At 35.2% G+C, this 24,044-nt stretch overlaps 1 protein-coding gene across 1 annotated transcript in view; it reads right to left on the bottom strand.

Moving 5' to 3' along the window:
• Positions 1–23,751, bottom strand: part of LOC306867049 (A disintegrin and metalloproteinase with thrombospondin motifs 20-like) — a gene marked incomplete at its 5' end in the record, with an annotated part of 71,829 nt that extends 48,078 nt beyond the window's left edge. The window contains 19 exons of the mRNA XM_079412513.1: positions 4,105–4,353; positions 4,695–4,859; positions 5,824–5,931; positions 7,640–7,759; positions 7,839–8,003; positions 10,602–10,766; positions 12,235–12,445; positions 13,505–13,631; positions 13,733–13,862; positions 15,138–15,334; positions 16,508–16,603; positions 17,510–17,627; positions 17,845–17,981; positions 19,602–19,783; positions 20,357–20,467; positions 21,307–21,452; positions 22,310–22,450; positions 23,508–23,585; positions 23,677–23,751. Of these exons, the coding sequence (XP_079268639.1) occupies positions 4,105–4,353; positions 4,695–4,859; positions 5,824–5,931; positions 7,640–7,759; positions 7,839–8,003; positions 10,602–10,766; positions 12,235–12,445; positions 13,505–13,631; positions 13,733–13,862; positions 15,138–15,334; positions 16,508–16,603; positions 17,510–17,627; positions 17,845–17,981; positions 19,602–19,783; positions 20,357–20,467; positions 21,307–21,452; positions 22,310–22,450; positions 23,508–23,585; positions 23,677–23,751 (2,721 nt within the window). The remainder of the gene's footprint in view (positions 1–4,104; positions 4,354–4,694; positions 4,860–5,823; positions 5,932–7,639; positions 7,760–7,838; positions 8,004–10,601; positions 10,767–12,234; positions 12,446–13,504; positions 13,632–13,732; positions 13,863–15,137; positions 15,335–16,507; positions 16,604–17,509; positions 17,628–17,844; positions 17,982–19,601; positions 19,784–20,356; positions 20,468–21,306; positions 21,453–22,309; positions 22,451–23,507; positions 23,586–23,676) is intronic.
• Positions 23,752–24,044: the final 293 nt, after the last annotated feature.

Raw genomic sequence — 24,044 nt, 5'->3', positions numbered from 1 at the left:
GTTTCAAGAAATGTAAACACGAATCTATAACTCTAACTCAATTCCCCAAACTTCCTGTATTCAGGTCAAAATGAAGCTATCCACTCAAAACAACTCAATCTTGCTGAAAAACCAAACTTTGCTCTCAGACACACACACTACAACAAGTCTTACACACTGATGAGATCAATTCAAAACAATACTACAAAAACGGCAATAAGTGTTGCTTGTGGTACTCCCCAAATGTTTTATTCCTCAGAGTACAGTACAACACAGCAAACAACAAAAACAATTATTCTGCCCCAGCATCCCGTCTTTGGTCTGGGACGGGCCAAAGAACCTCTTCAACATCACAGGCTATACTGGCCCTGGCCAGGCAGCGGGGGTAAAATCCTCTCGCATGCCTGATGTGCTTGTGTGACTGTTCACAAACAAGACAGGCAAAATGCTTAGTCATGTTGTCAATATAACAGTGCTCTCTGTTAGTATTACCTGATGGAAACTATAGCAACAGTTTGGATGACAGTTACTGTACTGAAATGCAGAAGGCTGCACTTCTTATGTATGCCATATATCCTCTCAAACGTACAAATGTACACATTACTGTATGTGGGATATTGATTGAAAAAGACTGGATATAATTCACAGTTACACATTTACTAGTGGTCTGACCAAAAACAAAACAAACAACATTACGTCACTGTGAAATAGAAAAGAAAAAGAAATATGTGCACAAAGACGAAAATACTAATTAGAAAGTCCACTATCAGAATTTGTAAGTCTTGTGTTGTCCTCTGTCTATATATGCTTTCCGATTGAAGGTTCATGAGATGTGCCTTTGAGCTATTTCAGAGAACTGGTTTGTCATTGGTTCATCTATATTCTCCTCATTAGTGCAAGTCAAGATTCACTTGAACAATTCATGGCAAATTTATAAAAAGTCTAATAGAAATGTGTAGAAAATATGCTTGACAGTACATGACAACTAGATCAACCATTTTTCATTTACAGTAATGACTTATACGATGAACTAATGACTTGAGGTTTTGAGGGGTAAGACTATAGCACAGAGAACTGTACATTCTGAGCAATCCATTTGTGCATTAATGTTAACAAACACAACTTATGATTTTAATAATGCATTAGTAAATGCTGAAATTAACATTAACTAAGATGAATAAATGCTGTAGAAGAATTGATCATGTTTACTAATGTTAACTAATGAACCCAAATATTCTTCATACAGTGGACTGCAGTAAAATTGATAAAAGATTGGGACCAAAAATGATTCAGACACTTTGACCTGATCATGTTTTTCTTAAGTGTTTTTCTTTAATTGCTAATGTGATCTTTTTCCACCACAGACTGAACAAAATGAAGCATTGCTTGGTGATTGGTTGAGTTAAATTGGTTTTATCTAATTGTGTGCTTAAATGTAACATCTGACAGCTATTCAACCCAATTCCTTACATACCTGTCTATCAGTTATCTGACATTATCAAGATGAGTTTGTTCTGACAGTTTAACTATGAGTTCTTCTCATATTTTATTACCATTTTCTAAACTACAGCAAATAAACCGTGATAATGTGAGAAATGATGACGATGTCTGAATACATTTTGGTTGGACTGTATATCAATTTCCCTTTGGGGATTAATAAAGTTCATTCAATCCTGTATATTGCATAAAGAAAATGAAGCCTCATTATGCATAAAACATATTTTTATTTGATAAAAAAGTCATAACTTAATATTTTCCCAATATAGTGTATCTGATCAGCAACTTCTCATGAATGAGTCAATGTGAAAAGTTTTAAATGTTATTACTGCATTTACCTCTTTTGATTAATAAACAAATTGAGATAATCTTTGAAATTTCAAATTACACATGAACTACACAAAAAACTATGATGCAAAATAACTATATATTTTTACAATATTGATGAGAAATTGTATTTGAATATATTATTATATGAAATTTATAAAAACAATCTGAGAATGACCAATATTAATCCCATTGGAATTAATGGAATTTAATTCAATTGCTTTGAATTTATAACTCATGATTACTCCGAAACCTACATGTTTATTTCTAACAAAACAACATAAATATTACTCTGAAAAGTTTTCAAATAAAATACATTAATTTTACTTGTATAAACTTTCACTTTCAGATGAATAAAGTGATGATTTTGTTTTATAGTGCAGTGGTTCATCAATAGATGCACATATTCCTATTTATCAGCAAAAATCAGTCCCAAAAGTGTGAAATATGTGAAAAAGGCTAAATATATTTCGCAAAAGTGTTTAGACAATTATTTTTGACATACAACTGTGCTCAGTACATACCCGGGTCAAAAATGACCCTAACACGAAACGTGTTATATCTCTCAAAATATTATTGTAAAAAATCTGAAAAAAATTGATTATGCATATTTAGAGTGTCTTAACGTATTTGCAAAGTTTCATTGCCTTACTAAAAAACATGCAGTTTTTAAAAAAAATTATGTATTTCTTTTGGATCAAAACAGACCCGAATGCATTATTTTTTTGTATTAAGAAATTATTTCAATGCCAATTCAACACATTTCACCACTAATTCTCAGTACTGTAATATGAAAAACACTTTGCATCAGTGATTGAGTAATATATGGTAATGAATCTGTATCTGTAAATATACAGTAATGTTGAGTCATTATCGTTCAGAGCCGTTAAAGGACTCATTTTCTCACATATATATATCAGCGGGAGGTTGACGTCACATGACTTTCTATATGAGTTTGTGTTCCTCTGGCATGTCTCTTTACAGCCTGTATTACATGGCATTATCTTCATATAATCCCACAAACCACACTAATAAAACACTCTGGAACTCATCCAATCCCAGCATGCATCAGTGCTCGCAGCAGCGGATCAAAGCTAATGGGCACATGTACTAATGAAGGAAATTGCAGTCAGATGACAGAACGGCTCACGATGAGCATGAAATATGAAACGTTTGACTAAAGCAAACAGACTGTGATTCTGTAAGAGGATCGACACACGCATGTACTGCTCGCCAAACACATGTGAGACGGAGAACAAGCTCAGCGGACATTTATAACGATCATGCACTCAATCAGTCAATGCAGTAATAAAATGGCATCATAATATGCAGATTTGATCATATGTGGATATTTTAGTCATGTCGTAATTTTAGGGATGACTTGATATTAAAACTCTGGCTGATACAATAAGCTGTTATGTTATTGCCAATATCTGCTAAATAAATTATTTGTATATAAAAATACTTTAAATATATAAATAAATATATTTATATAATTCTATTTTTAATAATAATAATAATAATAGTTTTCTATTTTAAATAAAAATTAAATAACAATTATTTTGTATATTAAAATGCTATACTATTTTGAATAAATAATTGAAAATAAAACAAAAAAACTAAAATCAATATTTTTTCTATTTTAAATAAAAACATTAAATATTGCAATTATTTTGTATATTAAAAATCTATACTCTTTTGACTAAATAATTGAAAATAAAACAAAAAATTTTAATCAATAATTTTTAAATTAATTTACATATCAATCTTTTTTTTAAGCAAAAATTGTAATGAACTGTGTGAAAAAAACGAATATTCAATTTTAGATGCACTGAAAATTACATTTCACAATGTTATTAAAACATTAGTGTTTTTAAAGACACACATATATTTCAGTACATAGTATAACTTTCAGTGTATATATAAATGTTACAATTTATATAACATTATATAAATATAAATCAATATCAGTCTGTCTGCTTGATACTGCCATAGCAAAAATAATTGTATATATACATTTTCCAACTTATAAAATGTATGTATATATATGTACATATATATACACATACATTTTAATTACATGTAATTTAATTAATTTAATAAATTGCTATAAAAAAAAAAAAAAAATTATATATATATATATATATATATATATATATATACAGTATATACACATACTAAATTCAAATACATTTTTACTCAACTATAAATTTCAGATATATTTTATACATCATTTATGTATAATTTTTTGTATATAAATGTTAACATATGATATGAGAAAGTAAGTGAGGTGGCACTCACGGCTCCCCAGGGCCCCGTCCTCCACTGGTTCTCTGCAGAAGGGACGTTCCAGCTGTGCTGTCCGGGGTCGTAGGGCAGGTGGGGCTGGTTGTTGGGCCAGTGGTAGGAGGACTGGCAGGGGGCAGCCACACACTCCTGCTCAGCGCTGGGACGCTCATCTGGGTCACAGAACGACTCGTCCAGCTGATGATGGTAGCTCATGCACACGACCTGGCGCGTGGAGCGACCCCCACCACATGACACCGAGCACTGGAGCAAAAACACATGCCACAATAAACACACATTCAACCTAGACCACCGCTTCAGGCAGCACACGTCAAAATGAGCAGAACCTGGCCACAAAAATGCACTGCAATAACTTTCTTTAGTCAGTCAATGGATTTCAATTTCAGTTTTACATTTTTCCTAATATTTGTGTGACAAAAAATGTGTGCATATTGAGCTAAATAAAAGCATCTAGTTTAATGACACAGACTGTTTCGACTACAGCAACACATGTTCAGCATGTACAGCAGGACCAAGCATTTGCATGGTGTATGTTTCTCTATGTAGTCCATGCAGGACTGTGAAAACCAGTGTGTTTGACTCACTGGTGTCCATTCTCCTTCCCTCCACTGACCGCAGGGACTGAAACACACGGAGAAGTCTGGCGGACGAGGAAGATGAGCGCAGGATGACTCTTCAGCGACGCCGCCCTGAGCGTCTCTACAGCTGACGTAGCGCTCCCGCCGGCCCTCGCCGCACGACACCGAGCACTGAAACACACACACAACGCATAAACACAGCTGGAGGTCTTATCAACTCGGGCGGCCTCCTAATAGTTGACTGACCGTTAGTTGACGAGAAGAGGCTTGGTCAACCAAAATTTTATTAGTTGCAGAAACAAATTTAAACATCCAGCACTCATCATCACAGTAGCAACTTTACATGGCTGCTCAATCTGATGTTAATCTAGTAAAATGTGTGCTATTCAGTGTCTGTGCGGAGTGTGGAAGCTCAACAGCAGCATTCACTGCATGTGCACTCATTTGCTCTTAAAATACTCCCTCATTTTTGGTCACACAGATAAGAGTAATACATCTTTCGAATCTGTAAAGACTCTACGTTTATTTGTGTGCACTCACAATAACAACAAAACATTGTGCTTTTGTAAAATAATGAAAGCAAACCGGATGCACTTTCTGTGAACTTGAGCTCCGTATCTTTGCCTTACAGACATGAGAGAAATATATCTATAGAGAGTGAAATGTCTACTTTCAAACGAACTAATTCAAATGAAAAATAAATATTCTCAGATTATGAAACATGCATACAGGTGCGGAGATGACGAGTCAGTGTCGCCGAATTCATCTCTTAACCCAAGAACAAAAAAAATGACCAGTTTAACAATAAATTATTAAAATGTTAATGCAGCCTCCTTACTGTTTTTCATTACTTCTGCCGATGTGCTGTGGCAAGCTTTATGCATGCGTTTCAGCACTTATTAGGCTATGTAGGCAATTAAAGGCTCATTCATATGATTGAAATTGCTTATATAATAATAAATAATAAACGTGCAATTAGTCGACTAATGCTTAAAATTAGTGACTACTAGTCGACCAGAAACATTTTTAGTTGAGGGCAGCCCTACGATCAACTCTGTCTCAGGTGTTCATTAGAAGAGATAAAAACAAACACAAGTGAGTCAAATGAGATTATTTGATGTGAAATGTTACTCACGCTTGTCCATGAGCCGTATCTCCACTGTGTGTGTCTCTGTCCCGCTTCTGCTGGTCTGGGTGTGTTAAACACTGACACTGCGCGAGGACAAGCTGACAACTCACAGTCCTACACACACACACACGCACACACACACATCAGATTCAAAGGCAAGAGATCATGATGTTGGTTCTTATACCCTGCTGGTCAAAATTGTGGAATTATTAACATTTGTTAAAATGAAAAGAAGTTAAAAAAAAAGTCCATTCTGCTCACAAATGCTGCATTTATTTGATCAAAAATACAATAATAATTGTGAAATATTTTTACAATTTAAAATAACTGTTTTCTATTTAAACTGTAATATATTTCTGTGATCAGAGCTGTATTTTCAGCATCATTTCTCCAGTCTTCAGTGTCACATGATCTTCAGAAATCATTCTAATATGTGACCCGTTCTAGAGAAATGAGTCGGAAGTCACACGAGCTAATTTTGAGCTACAGGTAAAAGATGTGAAAAATGTCAGTTTTGGTCGAATTTGAGGTTTTCACAAAAATGAGTTCACTAAGCCCTCTTCTAGCGATCCCAGTGCTCCAAATAGTAATTAAACATCTAAAATGATCTTTATTTGTACGTTTTCTGAGAGGAGTACCTGTTTCTCTGCACACTTCTGGACGATGGTTACTGCTTCTATTGTTATTAGTCTATTGTTGCAAAGCGCAGCATTCCAGCTTTGTTAATATTCATATTGAATTCTCGATGACATGAGTCCAAACCAGTGAAATATGATTTTCAAACCCATGCTGTTGACGATCGTGCTGACTGACATTTGCAAAGCGTAAGTGCCAGATCTCCCTTATAAAATACATTATTGTGAAATATGTATTGGCGAGATTCACATCATAATCTGTTATGACTGACATGAACGTTTAGTTAATAATTGGGGAAAATCTGATGTGTAACATTATATTTGATCCATGCATTACACTAGGTCTATAGATTATAGATCTGTCTCAATGTTACATTAAAAGAAAAGACGAATCACTCGCTGCTCTTGATTAAACTACTATTTATTTGCATCTTTGTTCTCGTTTTTAATAACAATGATAAGATAAAAATAGGTATATTGTGATTAATAATATAGTAATTATTATTAAGAAAAGAATTGGAGGAAAATATGCAACGTTGCTTGGTGATTCTGCTTTGGAATCAGATCTGCTGCTTCTTTGCCCTCAAACGGCTGCAGCTCAGTTCCAACAAGTCATCATTTGGAAGATATTTTAATGGAGAATGTGAAAATAAAAATAACTCATTTTTGATTTACTGCTCAAGGAACATTTCTGATGATTATCAATGATGAACACAGTTGTGCTGCTCAATATTTTTGTGGAAACTGTGACACTTTATTTTTCAGGATTCACAGATGAATAGAAAGTTCAAAAGAACAGCATTTATTTGAAATATAAATCTTGTGTAACGTTATAAATGTCTTTGCTGTCACTTTTGATCAATGTAATGCATAGTTTCTAGATAAAAGTATTAATTTTTAACTTTTTCTTTTTAAATCTGACCCCAAAGTTTTGAATCGTCACGTGTCACTGAAGACTGGAGTTATGATGCTGAAAATTCAGCTGCGAATCATAGGAATAAATTACATTTTAACATATATTCACACAGAAAACAGCTATTTGAAATTGTAATAATATTTCACAATTTGTACTGTATGTTTGATCAAATAAATGCAACCTTTGTGAGCAGAAGCGACTTCTTTCATTAAAAACATTAATGGTAATTTGAGCTGTAGTGCAGATGGAGCATGTGATGGTGTTTGTTCACCTGACTGTCTCGAGGTCTGGCGGCTGCGTTACAATCCCTGTCGTCCACTGTCTCGCCGTAAGCTCCTGACACACACCTGACCGCACGCATCTGATAGCCCTGACTGCAGCTCACCGTGCACTAAAACACCATCATTCCCATTCAGAACGTCTGGTGACAAAAACTGACATGACAAAGAAACCCAGCATCTGTTTCTCACCGGACTCCAGGCTCCGACCTGCCAGGATGCACATTCGGGAAGCTCACAGCCGCCCACCGTCGAGGGTTTGGTGTTGGGGTCGCAGCCCTGCTCGTTCAGCTTCTCATCTCCCAGAATGCAAAGCACCTGTCGGTGTCTGACGCCCTTCCCGCACGTCACCAGACACTGATGTGAACAGATGCACAGATTCACTGTAGGTTAGTCGGGATGGGTCAGTCAGATTGCGCTACTTAAATCTCAAACATGTACAGTATATACAGTATATGCAACTTACTGTATATATGTATTAATGTCAGGCATGCAAAACACATTTAGACTGGTGTCGATTCAGAGACCAAGTACATTTCTGACACGCTGCTGGTTTCAGTTTCACTTTAAAAATAAATGTGCAGTTTTGCGTTTATATTGACCTTTGTTTAGAATGAATGGCACTATAATTAATGTTTGTATTTTACTACTATTTTTCATTCCGGTTCTGTTCTGAATACAGTTGCATTTAATGGATTTGTTGTGGATTGAGAGAAACTAATATTAGTGCTGTCAAACGATTAATCACATCCAAAATAAAAGTTATTTTTACATAATATATGTGTGTACTATGTATATATAAATACACACATACAGTATGCATTTAAAAAATATTTACATGTATTTAAATGTATATATTTATATTCATATAATTTAAAATGTACATAAATACTTTGAATATAGAAACAGAAAAAAATATATACATGCATGTGTGTGTATTTATATATTAACAATAAATATACACAGTACACACAAATGTACTATGTAAAGAAAAACTTTTATTTTGGATGCAGTTAATCTGCTGCATTATTTTAGTAACATTAATGGACTATTATAGTTTTTAACCGGTTCAAGGAACTAAAACGAAAACCAGAAACGAACGAAATTTTGATTGGCATAGAATCGGAAACAGAAACTAAATCAAATTGTATAGTTCCGAACAGAATAGAAAATTTTAAATGGCCATTAACCGGTTAATAACGTTATTTTATCGTTCCATTTAATATTTGAAATTTGCTGTCAACCAATCAGGAATTCAAGTAGTACAGACTATGCAAATGTGATGCTGACGCAGCGAGTGAAATGCCTGCTCGCGCTCCGCTGGGAACTCTAGTCGCGATGGCAAGGAAGTCTGCTACCATCTGTTTTAATGGGAGGTAGCAAAATCTGACAGGGTAGCACCAATCGCCAGAATACCGGCGTTAGAGTTCATCCGACGACAGTGTAAGATGGATTCAACAGATCTTACGCACCTGCGGCGCTTCTGTGAACGGAGAAAACACAATAAAACTATATTACATAAAAAGGAATATATATGCCTATACACTAAATATATTTCAGGTAAATCATTGACAGATTAACAAAATGAAAGAAAAAAAAATATGCTGCGTTAGGCCTACGGTGCATTGTGACGCATTCCAACGTTCTCGGAAAGGAAAACGAGATGCAGAAAGTAGTTTTCTTTATTTTGCTAAAGCTTTACAGTTTTATTTGTTTTGCAATAGCTTGGCAGTTTTGCATGATGTCTTGCACCTGTATAAACAACCAGCGTTGGTATGGCCATATCGCGCTGTCGCCTCACGCGCACGAAGACACATTTTTGCAACATTGCAGCCTGTTCATTATCAAAATAAAATACAGTTAAAATACAGTTAATATAGTGCTCCGTTGTCCAATCTGTTGTGTTCAGCGTGACCACCGCCTCACTGTGCTATTGCCAATGTGAAGGATGATGTTTTACGTCGATGAAAGTAAAAGCCAATAAATAATATTTTAGTATACGTCGAGAATATGGAAACATTTGGATTCGTGCCGAGTGAGACGTACGCATCAGTTTCACCTTTAATTTGGTTTTGGATTGACGTTTTTATAGCCTATAGTTTAGAGGATTTGTCGTGGAGAGAAACTAATAACTGTGTTCATAATGTTTGTAAACATTTTTGATTTACCAGCATTTTAGCCTGCATCATCTCTGAATAATAGCCGAATAAAATGCGACGTGGCTTTTTTTCTTTTTTTCTCAAAACGCAATTTTATAGAAGTAGTGTTTTTCTTTAATAATTTGCAGCAAACATTTTTAAATATCTTTAAAAAAAAAATACTTTAATGTCTTTAAAGCATTAATAGATTTTTTCTTTTGTTTAGTAGCCTACATTTAGAAATGTAAAAATCTAGATAGGATGAATTATATTATATTATATTAAGCGCAGCGGGTTAAGATACCATCTCTTTCTGTATTTTATTTATTTTATTGATTTTTATTTTTGTGTAAAGAAAACACCGTTCTTTATTATTATTATTACAGGCAAAGACAATTATTAACCGTTATTTTTTCTACTCTAACCGGTTTCAGAACGGTAATAATACAGAGGAACGCAGGAACGGAAACGTTAAAATATCGATTCTGCTCGGAGTGAACCGATTGACTTTTTTGTTTTCAAGCCCTGGTATTTATTCATTTTTATTCTTAATAGTCTTCGTTTATTTAGTTATACCAAGTTAAACTAACTGAAAATGAGAAATCTCACCTTGGCAATATATATTTTATACTATTTCAGTTCATTTTTGTTTTCAAGTAACACAAATGTTTTTTATGGTTTTATCTTTATTCATCTATAATAACCCTGGTGTTGTATACAGCACTACTGCGAGAAACACCAGATCAAAACAGCATGAGGGCATCATGATGCTTCAGAAGATAAGTACGGTTGGATGTGATAAGCGTCTGGTCAGTACCTCGCTCCATTCGCTGGCGCTCCAGTCGGGACAGGGCACGTCATTGCAGGATTCGCTCAGGACTCTCTGCTGCTCGCCACACTCTCGCTCTACCAGCCTGCGACCCAGATTGTTCATACAGTACGCCTGCCGCGTCCGGACGCCGTGTCCGCAGCTCTTCGAGCACTGCAACGATAATCATATCGCATTACAAAACAGCACACAATTATATACAAATCATAATACATTTACTTCACTTCTTCAATTAACGGTAAGACACTACAGGCAAAACATTATTTTTATTCCTCTCCATATTCTGAAGGGATTTGTTTATATCATTCACACAAATTTTCTTATTGCACTTTATCTATTTGTGTCTATAGATTTCAATTACAATGCATATTTTTAAAGAGTTTGTTTTTCCACTTCTGCGGCACTAACATACACCTAAACTTAGAGTTGTTTTCCTCTCCATATTCTGAAGGGTTTTACTGAGGGGTTTGTTTATATCATTCACATTAATTTAATTATTGCACTTTATCTATTTGCATCTATAGATTTCAATTGCAATTCATATCTTTAAGGGCCGGTTTCTTAAAATTAGTTTAATTTACACCAAAGTTTTATTAATTCTATGTTCTGAAGGTTTTTACTGAGGGGTTTGTTCATATATAATTTTATACATAAACTAGTATATCGTCACAAGCCACTGTTTTTTTTTTTGTTTGTTTGTTTTTTCCTTCAATTTAATTCAACTCAAAAGCATTTTAGGACTGTTTAAAATGCATTTTTAGGATTCCCTTTTAAATATACATTTATATGTTATTTTATTACTTTTATATGTTCTGTTTTGACTTAAATTTGTGTATTTGTCATTTTTAGTAGTTTTTTAAATACATCTATTGTATATAGTTTTTTTTATTAATTTGCAGTTTTGCTTAATTAGTTTTATTTTCCAAAAAAAAAAAAAAAAAACGTTTCTAAACCATAATGAGTTTGTTTCTCCACTTCACAAGCAGATTTATTAATATCCATATTCTAAAAGTTTTTACTGAAGGGTTTGTTTACATATTATTCACATTAGTTTTATACAACATTAATGATTTTTGGTGACAATCTTTTATAAATTTTACTGGCAGTCCACTGTATGAAGAAGTTTTGGGTATAATATGTCACAGTTCATTTTATTTTGCTCTCCTCACATAAATCAACTATAGTGTCCTGCACACACTAGTAAAAAGAATATAAAGAATTATCAGGTGTCTGAATAATTTTTGATTTGACTATTGTTACGGGTGCTATGCTATAAAAGCGCACGACGAAGGAAGGTTTCAAATAATAGTCTTTTAATAATAATTCTCAGAAGAAACAAAGGAAATCCAGGAGCATAGGGTAGCAAAACACATAAAGCAAACGATAGCGGACCAGGGAACAGGGGAGAACACAGGCTTTAAATGCTAAACACAATCAGAAACAGGTGTGGAGCTAATTAACTAATAACCATGGAAACAAACTAGGTAGGCTGACGGAGACATAACTAAAACAGATCATGACTGTGACAACTATATACACACAGTATATTTTTATTATTATTATTATTATTATATTGAGCTATTGAAGAAAAACGGAGGCTATGAGCTGTATCGTGCGTCACCTGAGACCAGGCGCTGTACTGCCAGCTCTTGAGCAGACAGTCACCGTGACATCCCTCACGCATCTGTGGTTTAGGCAGGTCTGCGCAGGCTCTGGCCTCCATGCGCTCGCTCAGCCTCTTGTTCTGGCTGTAGCGCATGCACAGCACATCCAGCGTACGGTAACCCGGACCGCATTTACTGGAGCAGTCGCTCCGGCCCGCCACGTGCCACCTGAGGAGGAGAGACAAACAGTCTGTTACATGCCACTGTTCAGCTCATTTGGTTAGTGCTAAGTGTTTTTATGTTGTGTTTACATTTTTAGCTGAGAAACCAAACACATGTAATTGAAAAAAAAAAAAATGCTCATGACTGAGATATTTGCATCCATACACTATATTATATAAGTTGATGATTTACTTCTTATAATTGAGACAAACTGCTTTCCTAACAATTTCAAACTGCAACTGGGTGGAAACTGCACTAAAATATGCATTAAAAAAAAATTATATGTGAAATCAGCATGAATCAGCAACTTGAATATAGTGTACAGATGCAAATATTTCATGAAAATGTTTTGGCAGCAAATGCAATTCAGTTTCCTTGGTTTCTTGGCTAAAAATGTGTACAACAGAACAGAAATGAGAGCTTTAACATCCAGGAACATTATCACTGAAAAACACTTTTGTGGAAACAGTTTTGTCTGAGAAATTGCTCAAGTTTCATAATTAATTACAAAGAAACTGCAAGTGACATTGCATTAAACGTGAAACTTTGAAGTGGAAAGACTGAAGTAGCATATTCTTGTAAAACTAATAAACTTTTTTTTTTGTAACTTCAAAATATTTATATATTTAAAAAAAAAATGCATGTATTAGAAATGGTTGTAAATGTAATTATAATTAATGTAAAAGCTGATAATGATGGAAAATAGTTCACACTAATTAACTATTTTAAGTCCTGCTAATTAATTTAAACAAAGCTTAAATAAAACAAAATTAAAATATTACAGAAAAAAAGATAAATGTTAGCTTGGCAACTTATTGAAATAAAATTACAAGTTAAAGCACTAAAATTACAAAAATAAAATTAAATATTTAAATTATAAACAAATAAATAAAAATTATTAAAGCACATAAAATACTATATTAAAAGTGTAAAATATTTTTACAATATTACACAATATTTTGTGCCGTTGGAGATGCTTTTGTAATGACACTAATTGAAGGGAAAACATGTCTGGTAGTATGGGACAGCTGCATTTCTAATATAAAACATGTCGTGTGCTTGTACCCGAGTTCACAGTCAGTACTGCAGGGCTCCATCGTGCCTCTGGGTCGAGGTAGATTCTCACACCTCTGCTCCGAAACCACCAAACGATCACTCTTACGAACACACACGGCCTTCCGCCGCCGCTCACCTGCAGACAAACACACACAGATGACGTGGAAGTGACTTCTTTCAGCTATAAAGGTGTTTCAGGACAGAAAACCAGGCAAAGCGCCCAAACAGAAGCGGCACCTTGACACATGCGGCTGCACTCCTGCCAGGGGCCCGACGGATCCCACACAAACTGCTCTCTCTGCTCCTCGATGGGAATACTGTAGGAATATCTGACGTCAGGATTATACAGGTTTCCCACGCACAGAACCTGAGACGACAACAGATTCATTACACAGGGAGCCTGTACATCTCCCTCAGATCAGGACATTTCTGTGCATTTATACTGCAGAAGCATTTTATTAATTAATTCATTTAACAGCATTTTTGTCCTTTCTCCTGGAAAACATGTCTAAGAATTCTTAAATCAAGACATATTCTCTGAATAAAGACTTATTCATTCTTGGTATTATTAACTAAAACAAATAAATATATAAAAAATTATAATATCAGTTTAATTAATTGTAATAAAGCTGAAATAAAATAAAAAGTACATCAAAAAACTAACTTTTTGCCTTGTCAACTAACTGAAATAATGTTTGTTGAAGCACTAAAAGGACTAAAACTGAAATAAAAATAAGTAAGCTGCATATTTAAATTATTTAAAAAAAACTTGTTTTATGAATGTACATTTTATTATAAAAATATTTTTTTTGCATAAAATCATGGATATTCATTGAATAAAGCTGAAATAAAATATACATTTTATACGATTTTTATTTTGCCTTGGCAACTAACTGAAATGAAAAATAAAATTAAATAAAATTAAATAAAATTAAATTAAATTAAATTAAATTAAATTAAATTAAATTAAATTAAATTAAATTAAATTAAATTAAATTAAATTAAATTAAATTAAATTAAATTAATAATGTTGAAGCACTAAAATGACTAAATAAAAATAAAGCCATTAACCAAAAACTAAAATCAATGTATGTGTTTTAGAAAATTACATTTTATTTTTTATATAAAATCAGTTTAATTAATTCAAAAAGTTTAAATAAAACTAAATATAAATATTACATAAAACCTTTTTTTGGCAGCTAACTGAAATTAAGTTTACCTTGAAGCACTAAAATAACTAAAACTGAAATAAACAAATTAAAGCTGAATATTTCAATATTTCAAAACCATAATTTTTTTTTTGATTTTTATATAAAATCTAAAAATTACCAAAACTAAAATTAAAATGAAAACTGAATCTTTAAAAGTTTATTCAAAATATTAATAAAAATGATAATAGTATATAAATAATACTAAAACAACTAATTAATGCTGGTCTTATTCTCACACAATTTGGATTCTTAGGTAATTTACCTATTAGTTATATTTTTACTGAAAACAAAGATACCAATAAAAACTTGCAGTGTGGTTTCACCCTGTGCCCTAACCAGACATAACAAAATAAGCTGATGCACAACAAGATATCTAGCCGGTTGACTGGTTTCTGCTGTCATCATGTGATGCTTGATATGTGATGCTTCACTGTAAGCTCCTTCAGATTGGCTTCACTTGCCTGCAGCACGAGCTCCTCCTCGATCCGCTGCGTGCAGTTGATCCGCTCAACCGTGGTGTTAGATCCGCTGTACTCGATCTCTGCTCCCTTAAAGGTGATTTCCCTCTTAAACATGGACACCACGAAGTTCCCGTTCAGGAGGAAGTTGGACTGACTGTCAGACAGAGCTGCAGATGAGAAAGATCTTCAGGATAAAAGTAGCTCATAACTCACAGATTTAGGAGGAAATCTTGGACGTGTCAGTCCTAAATATTTCCCGATTCGTTTTAGCGCTAAAACTAGCTCCTAAATCTGTGAAACGTTAGGAGAAGTGAAGAGGACTCCTGAGTCACTAAGACTAATCACAAACTATCCTGAAATAGCTGTTTCCGGCAAAAAAAGGTATCGCTTTTGGTTTTGGAGGCTTTCCCAACCTTAAATGTTCCTTTGATTATATCCTTGTTTTCATTCACCAGCTGGGCAAGAAATAACAGCTGTTCTTGGGTCCAGTTTGGTTTTCTGTTACGTTTGCATGTCTTACTATTAGTTATGACTATAACTCTAGTTAATTAAAAGGCTGTTTATTTGCATATCTGCTAATTGTTTATGAGAAGCTGACAATTATCTGAACATATACTTGTTTAATTAGTGACACTTAACCTGCATTTTATAATCTTTATTTGAATGTTGCAACATAATGTCACACTCCACAATATTTCTATGAATAAATCTCTGATAGAGACTTTCAGCCAATCACTGTGTGCGTAGTTACTAAGCATGCTGACATCATCCATAGCAACGAGGTAAACCCCGCCCCCTTACTCTGATCTTAAGACTTCTCTCTATTGCTTAGTACAAGTTTGTCTCAGCAGCTTTGTGAATAGGTTTTAAGAGAAAACTCTTATCTAAAAAATTGTACTGCTGTTTAGGAGAACTCTTTAGGTGAGATGAAATGTTTTGTGAATACGAGCCCAGACCTGGACAATGAGCCTCAGATCACTCAGATCACACTTCATCAGCTGTGTGTGTTTGTGTTTATTTGGCCTTTTGACTCGAGTGTGAACAGCTAGACAAACGTCCTGGACACACTAGCTCACTTTCATTAGCACCTCGGCGTCTGTCAATCATCCGGCGTTTGCTCTCCCTGTGACCCCAAATTCCCGGAGGAGTCGCGGTGAAGCACCATTGTAACACCACAGCTGTTCTGGACATGTGCCATTGCAATAGCATGGGATTCTTCATTCGTGTGCCACGTAAATATCATGGCATATAAACACGGCAATCATTCAGTTTATATAACACGCATCAGAGTGCTGTGGTATCACCAGGGTAATCTGGTCTGGGTATCTGTACTAACTCACCGAGGTAGTTATCATCTTCTGGCAATCCTGAGTAGCTGACCTGCTTTATCTCGATGTTGGTCGCACCAGTAGGAATCCGAACCACAACGTTATAACCTACAACACAAGAACTAGATTAGAAACCCAAGAGAGCGATGATAACAAGATGAGAAACAGCAAAATGTGATGAGAAAGAGATGAGAAACACTGGAGAGTGTTGAGAAAGAGATTAGAAACACAAGTGAGTGATGAGAACAAGATAAGAAACACCAGAAAGCATTTTTTTTGCTCGTTATAAGTTTTTGTTTTTTAAAGTAACAACCAAGCGGCATACAGTAAGCTGATCATTGTCTATGTTTGATCAATTTAGCCTTCTCAAATCATCACGACTTGACTAAAATTAAATCTATAGATATAAAACAGCTCAAGCATATAACAATGTTTAAACGTTAAACCTAGAGAAATGTGCATCCAATCCAATAGTTTGTGTGGAGAGTGGAAGCCAAAGCGTGCTTTGCAGGACACAGAGGCATCAGTGCGATCCCTTGCATTTTTTTGCAGTGGATTTGCCATCATTTTTGCTCATAAAGGTAAGAGTAATACATCATTCGGAACTATAAAGGGTCTACTTTTATTTGTGTGCACTCACAATATCAACAAAACGTTGTGCTTTTATAAAATAAAGAAAACAAACATGATGCACTTTCTGCTGTCTCGGTCCCTAGAGGCGTAAAAAAGTCAGGGCCCATCGGGCACGGGCTGAAATGCAAGGCTCTAGTGTGCGGACCAAAACCAAAGAAAGAAAGAAAAAAATAAAGAAGGAAATCAACAAATAGAAAAAGTGGAGGAAACTCTTCTGTGTCACATGATCTCTTGCTCCTTTATCCCAGCCATGAAAGTATCAACAAATGAAAAGTAAAGGACAGAAGTAATTCCTGTTCTGTCATTTCCCAGCATGCCCCTCACTGCAACCCTTTCAAGAGCGATGAGAACAGCAGAGCAGCGCGGTCCACAGGGTCTCACCGTATTGTGCGTTGTTGAAGGTTCCAGCGAGGGTCTTACATGAAGAGTTGTCTCCTCCGCAAGCGCCACACTTATCATTCCTGGCCTTCGAGTTCAAAACATGGTCACAACCTGCTTGCTATGATAAACACACACAATAAGAATGTCAGTTTCCATTTGCACCACAAATGTACCATGGTATTACTATGTTTATTTTAGACATATACCATGGTAGTATGGTAGGTGGTAGTATGCAATTCTTTGAAACACCATTGTATATGAATACGTTTATCATCTAGTACCGTAGTAAATTTCAAAGTACCATAGTATTATCATTTTTAGAAGCCCTTTCATACCCTGCAGAGGCCTTGTACACAGATATCATACGTGTCCGGTCCACACGGTGTCCCGTCGACGACCCGATCCCTCAGCTGATAGTACGCCATCGTCCCCGTGACACGACAGAAGAGTTTACAGCGATCCTTCATCACAACTGAGAAACAACAGAGATGAGTGAGACCAAATTTTGCCATTATTTCACCATTGTTTTGTTGCTTCTGTACACTAGCGTTCAAAAGTTTGGGGTCAGTACTTTTTTTTTTATAATAATGAGAAAGGAATTAGCGATGAGAATAAGATGAAAATCAGCAAAGTGTGATGAGAAAGAGATGAGAAACACAAGAAATTGATTAGATAAGAGGAGAAACACCAGAGAGTGATGAGAAACATTTGAGCTACTGTCACAGGTCTGAAAAATGTAGTTGAATTAGCAGCTTTCTTGAGATATTCACTCATATTCAGAGCAAAGAGAGCCCTCTATAAACATGTCAGAGCCGCAGAGAGTGTTTCTGATTGGCTAATGAAGCGCAGAGTCATTCTGAAGTCTACTTCTGTGTGTCAAAGTGCGATGTGATTTCTCCATTTCATCTGTCAGCAACTAACTGTACAGCATTCACTTCAGATAAAAGCATCTGCCAAAGGCATGAATGCGGTCTGTGTGGGATTCATCAGTGTTTGACGAGCTCAGCAGGTTTATTGTGAAGCACGGCTGCAAGGCTCCTCCATCAGCTGCTAGAAAACCATTACAATAATAGCTGCAGGCAGTGTTGCGACTAATTTTCAGGGGAAGTTCGATTTGTTGCTAAATGACATTGTGATGTAATTGCGTAATCACAACGCAAAATTGTGTCACAACATCAAATCTCAGCAAAAAAATATATTTTATATATGTTAATTTAGATTTGTTTGTAAAATAATATGCACAATATAATATTAAAATCAGTGCTGTCAAATGATTAATCGCATCCAAAATAAAAGTTTTTGTTTCCCTAATATATGAGTGTGTACTGTGTAAATACATACACACACATACAGCATATATTTTGAAAACAGTTACATGCATTTAAATGTTTATATTTATATTCATATAAATTGCATTAAAAATATATTTCATATATAAACGTAACATATTTTTCTTAAATATATACATGCATGTGTGTTTGTTTATATATATACATAAAATATATAGACAGTACACACATATATTATTTAAACAAAACATTTATTTTGGATGCGATTAATTGCGATTAACCATTTGACAGCACTAATTACAATATAAATAACTGTATTTTTAAATACATTGAATTATTGAACACTTACACATTTTTGAATGATTACAATTAGTTTTTTAATAGCTAGTAAACTAGTAATACTACACATTTTCAACAATTATGCTTTAAGCAGTGTATTAGTAGTTAGTGTGCTACACTAATTATTCAATTGTTAAATTGTTCAACTATTATTATTATTAAATCGAACAATTGCAAATAGCAGCTAACTTAATTCACGTGATGTGTGTACTGCGAGGCATCTTTGGTTTCCTCTTTTTGTGTAATTTGGATGGAAAATGTGTGCGTGTCACTTATCAAAAGTTGGTAAAAGTCGCCAAATAAATTTTAAAAATGGCAAAATTTGTTGCTAGGTGCTTTTGGAAGAAAAAGTTGCAAGGGTTGTCTGAAAAGCTGATAGTTTAGCAACAAAACTGCTTAGTTGGCCAAACTGGCTGCAGGTCTGTGTGTGTGTGAGACAGAGGTCAGAGGTCAAAGACACTCACTGCCGCTGTACTTGGGCACCCAGCGGACGGAGGGTGGCAGTCCGTTGATGTTGAAGTGTTTCCCGTCGAACTGCGCACACTGCTCTTCCCTGAAGTCCCTCCGGCCGCGGGGACACGGATCCGTGTTACACGAGCGGAACTTCATCCTGCGGCCCACACAAAACCGGCCTCCGTTCCTCGGCCTGAGAACCAGAAAGATATCTGTGCTGTCACACACTGAAAGAACAAAACCAGCCTGTGAGAGCCGTCTGATAGGAAGACATTATTTAATACAAAAATTCACCAATTCAATGCAATTGGGCACATTTACAGAAAGTCAAACTTCTTAATAACTAAATAAATAAATAAATATTTTGTATAAAAAAAATTATTCTCTTTTTAGGGCCATTAAGATCATAGTTCACTCCAAATTAAAAGAAAAAATTAAGAAGTTATATTTTGCCTAAAGAAATTAAAGCCTATTAATGACATGTTGGGGTGAATAAATATCATATTGAATCATATGTAAAATAAAGAAAAAATGTGCATAAAGAAAATGAATCATAAGATCATATTTGGCGCCGTTGGCTCTGGCATGCGTTTTTGTTTGCTTTGTCAGTAAGTTTTATCACTGCTTGTCTATGATCGACAAGCTCTTTTGAACATTAAAGACATGGTTAAATTACAAAATAGAACCCAACAAGGATCATATTATGCTCCCGCTCCCTTACCTGTATGGATACCCGAATATCTTCCCCGAATGCCATGTGTTCTACCTGGGCGGAGGCGGCGGAGGCGGCGGAGGCGGCGAAAGCGAGGTGGTGTGGCCGTCAAACTCAAACTGGTTTCGAGGGCTCAATGGGAGCTGAAATTGTCTTTCCGGCAAACTGCTGGAAATCAGACTATTTGCTGGCGTTCCCTGAAACCATCGTATGGGTCGAATGTTCTGCCAGCTCAGCCTTTTCTGTATCGGCCGCCTCGTATTCGTCTTAGCGGTGTGGATCTATGGCATCTACGTTCATTTCGTCGTGCACAACAAGTTAACGATGAACCCGTGAAAGTTGAAAATTGCCCTGATAAACACCAGATCGGTGGGTAATAAGACGTTCATTTTGAATGATTTTTCACTACAGATGTTCTGGATTTACTATGTATTACTGAAACCTGGCTGACGACCGGGGACACGAGCCCGCTTTCTGAACTTCTTCCATCTATAAATCTTTTAACTGTCCTCGCACATCAGGGAGGGGAGGTGGTTTAATGTTTATTTTTAAAGACAATTTTAGGTGTAATATCGTGACGACGGACACTTTTAACAGCTTTGAATTACAATTGTTGAAACTGGAAATGGACACTACTGTGGCAATCGCTGTACTTTACTGCCCTCCTAAAGCCCACAAAGACTTTCTTAATGACTTTGAGAACATTCTTGTGGGCATCACATCAAATTTTGATAAAGTGATCATTCTGGGAGATTTCAACATCCATGTGTGTCGTCCAGCAAACTCATTTGCAAATGAATTTATTAGCCTTATTGACTCTTTTGATTTAATTCAGTGGGTTATATTATCAATTCAGTTAAAATATTGTTTTATTGTTAGAATGTGTGTGGATTGGTTTTGCTGGTGTTTTGGGGATGAAATGTACAAAATAAATCCCCCAAAAATCAAATCCCCATCAGGGGCTTATTGGGTCTCAGTGCATGTGTGTGTGTTGAAGCACTTACTCGGGTTTATTGCAGTCTCTGGCTGTGCTGCGTGTTCCTCCTCCACAGGTCCTGGAACACACACTGTAGGGGCCCCAGGAGCCCCAGTCTCCATGAACCGGCTTCATGTCCATCTCCTTATTCACACACATGCCATGCCTGCAGTGCTAAAAACACAAAAACACATGATATCAGAAATTACATCATCGGGGGTCCAGAAATTAACTGACCACAAACCATGGTATTAAAAGCGTGCGCGCGCACACACACACACACACGTATATTTTTAATTGTAATCCATTTTTACTATTATTAAATATACATTATTTTTTAAAATATATTATTATTTTTATGAAAATGTAAAGATAATACAATTTATAAATAAATAAATGAATATAAATTCATATATTTATTTTCACTCTCTTTCTAAAAACGTAACTTTTTTTTACAATTATGCATATTTATTTAAAAAACTATATGAAAATGTATAAACATGAAAAATTAATTATTATACATTTTATTAATAAATTGTTTTTGCTCTCTCTCTCTCTCTCTATATATATATATATAGAGAGAGAGAGTCATTCTGTCTCTTTATATATATATATATATATAGATGATAGACAGACAGACAGACAGACAGACAGACAGACAGACAGACAGACAGACAGACAGACAGATAGATAGATAGATAGATAGATAGATAGATAGATAGATAGATAGATAGATAGATAGATAGATAGATAGATAGATAGATAGATAGATAGATAGATAGATAGATAGAAAAAGAAAATACAATTTATAGATGTATAAATATATAAATTCATAAATTTATTTGAATTCTCTCTCGCTCATATATATATATATATATATATATATATTTGCACACACACATGGATTATATCACAAACTGTGTGTCAGTGAAGCCTCTATCAAACGCTCCAGTCCTCTGAGGACCAGTGATGCTGAATGATGACTGAGACACCGCAGAAGTGCATCGTAGATATTAATACTCGCTCATTACAGTAATATCTGACAGTGCACATGGCCTGTGTTTGGCGTCATCAGACAGACACAGACCCGCTGGCAGTAATCGAACCCTCGCTGGAATGCAGGACAGGCTGGCGTCGGTCTCACACACGCGCACCAGACATGATAACCAAACCTGAGCACACAGATAAGAGCGACAGAGCTCATTACAGTCTCGCTCCGGCTCCGTATCGCTCTTCCCACAATCACATCTTCACTGCCAGAGCCCTTCCTGTTGATACACTACAATACTGACATTCATAAGTGTCCCTGCAGCACGAAAGCAGTCATCAGTAGCTCAGGTATATTTGTAGCAATAGCCAATAGGGGAAGTCGTGGCCTAATGGTTAGAGAGTCGGACTCGTAATACAAAGGTTGCGGGTTCGAGTCTCGGGCCAGCAGGGATTGTAGGTGGGGGGAGTAAATGTCCAGCGCTAATTTACCAAGATATTTGGTAAATTTCCTACCGTAAATATATCAAAACTTTTGATTAGTAATATGCATTGTGCTCCAGGGTCACATATGTCATGGTATGTTACTACAAGGTACTTTCAAAATAACAATGACACACTTTGTGCCAAAAACATGGAAGTATTGCAACATTGCAAGAGAAGAACACTACGATACACTACAAAACAATTTCTAACTGTCTTCAGTTTTTAAAGTATAATCAACCTGGGCTGTGTTTCCCAAAAGCATCTTAAGCTTAAGTACATCGTAGACCCATTGAAACCAATGGAGCTACGATCAACTCAGGCTTACGATGCTTTTGGGAAACGCAGCCCTGGTTGTACAAGTCATTTTAACTAAACATTATTATTATTTATTAAATTGACTTAAAAGAGTTAAGTTCAATCTCAAATAACTTATAATTTATTTTTTTTAATTGCTTAACATATTTTGATGAGTTAAGGTAAAAACAAGTTGCCATGACTTACTGATTATATTATTATTATTTTTTTTTTTACATAAAATATGATATAAAATATTATAAATTATGATGAAATCATGTGATATTTTGATTAGGAGTATGAATTATATTTAAAAAAAGTGGCAAAAGTGTGATAACATGGTATCACAATAGTAAATGACCCAAAAATGGACAAAAAAAACAACTTGAATTTACAATATACTGTAGTACATGAATATGGCAATCAATTAGAATATAAATCTAGTGATCATCATAGTATTACCCTGGGATACTGTACATCCCTGTCCCGGGGTACAGCCACAGTATCTGTGTCTCGTCTCAGTAACACAGTAATCTGGCTCTAAACAGGAAGCATAATTAGAGAGAGAATAAGAGAGATCCGGTGACTGCTGCATTCATTCATAACTCTGTGTGTGATATTCATCTCTGACTGCAGGCTTCCTCTTTCCTCGGATAATAGCCACGTCACACAAGAGCGTCCAGCAGGAATCCACAATCACAGCCATTACACACGAGTCCCGATCAGAAACACACTCGCTGCTGCTAATGACGGACACACACTCACTCCAGCGCCATACACCTCACTGCAGGAAAACCAGCACAGGACGGAAACACAGCTTAACTAAGAGGTTAGCTGCTATATGAAACACATCAATTATTATTATTATTATAAAATGTTATATAATTTTATATTCTCTTTAAATGTGTGTATACTGTATATAATGTGATATATGAATTATTAATTATGTTTCTATGCATTTCTTGCCATATATAAAAACAGAAACAAAATTATATACAT

This window comes from Barbus barbus, assembly GCF_936440315.1.
Source record: "Barbus barbus genome assembly, chromosome: 48".
Taxonomy (NCBI): domain Eukaryota; kingdom Metazoa; phylum Chordata; class Actinopteri; order Cypriniformes; family Cyprinidae; genus Barbus; species Barbus barbus.
The sequence above is the reverse complement of the archived record's forward strand: the minus strand, read 5'-3'. Positions and strand labels throughout refer to the sequence as shown.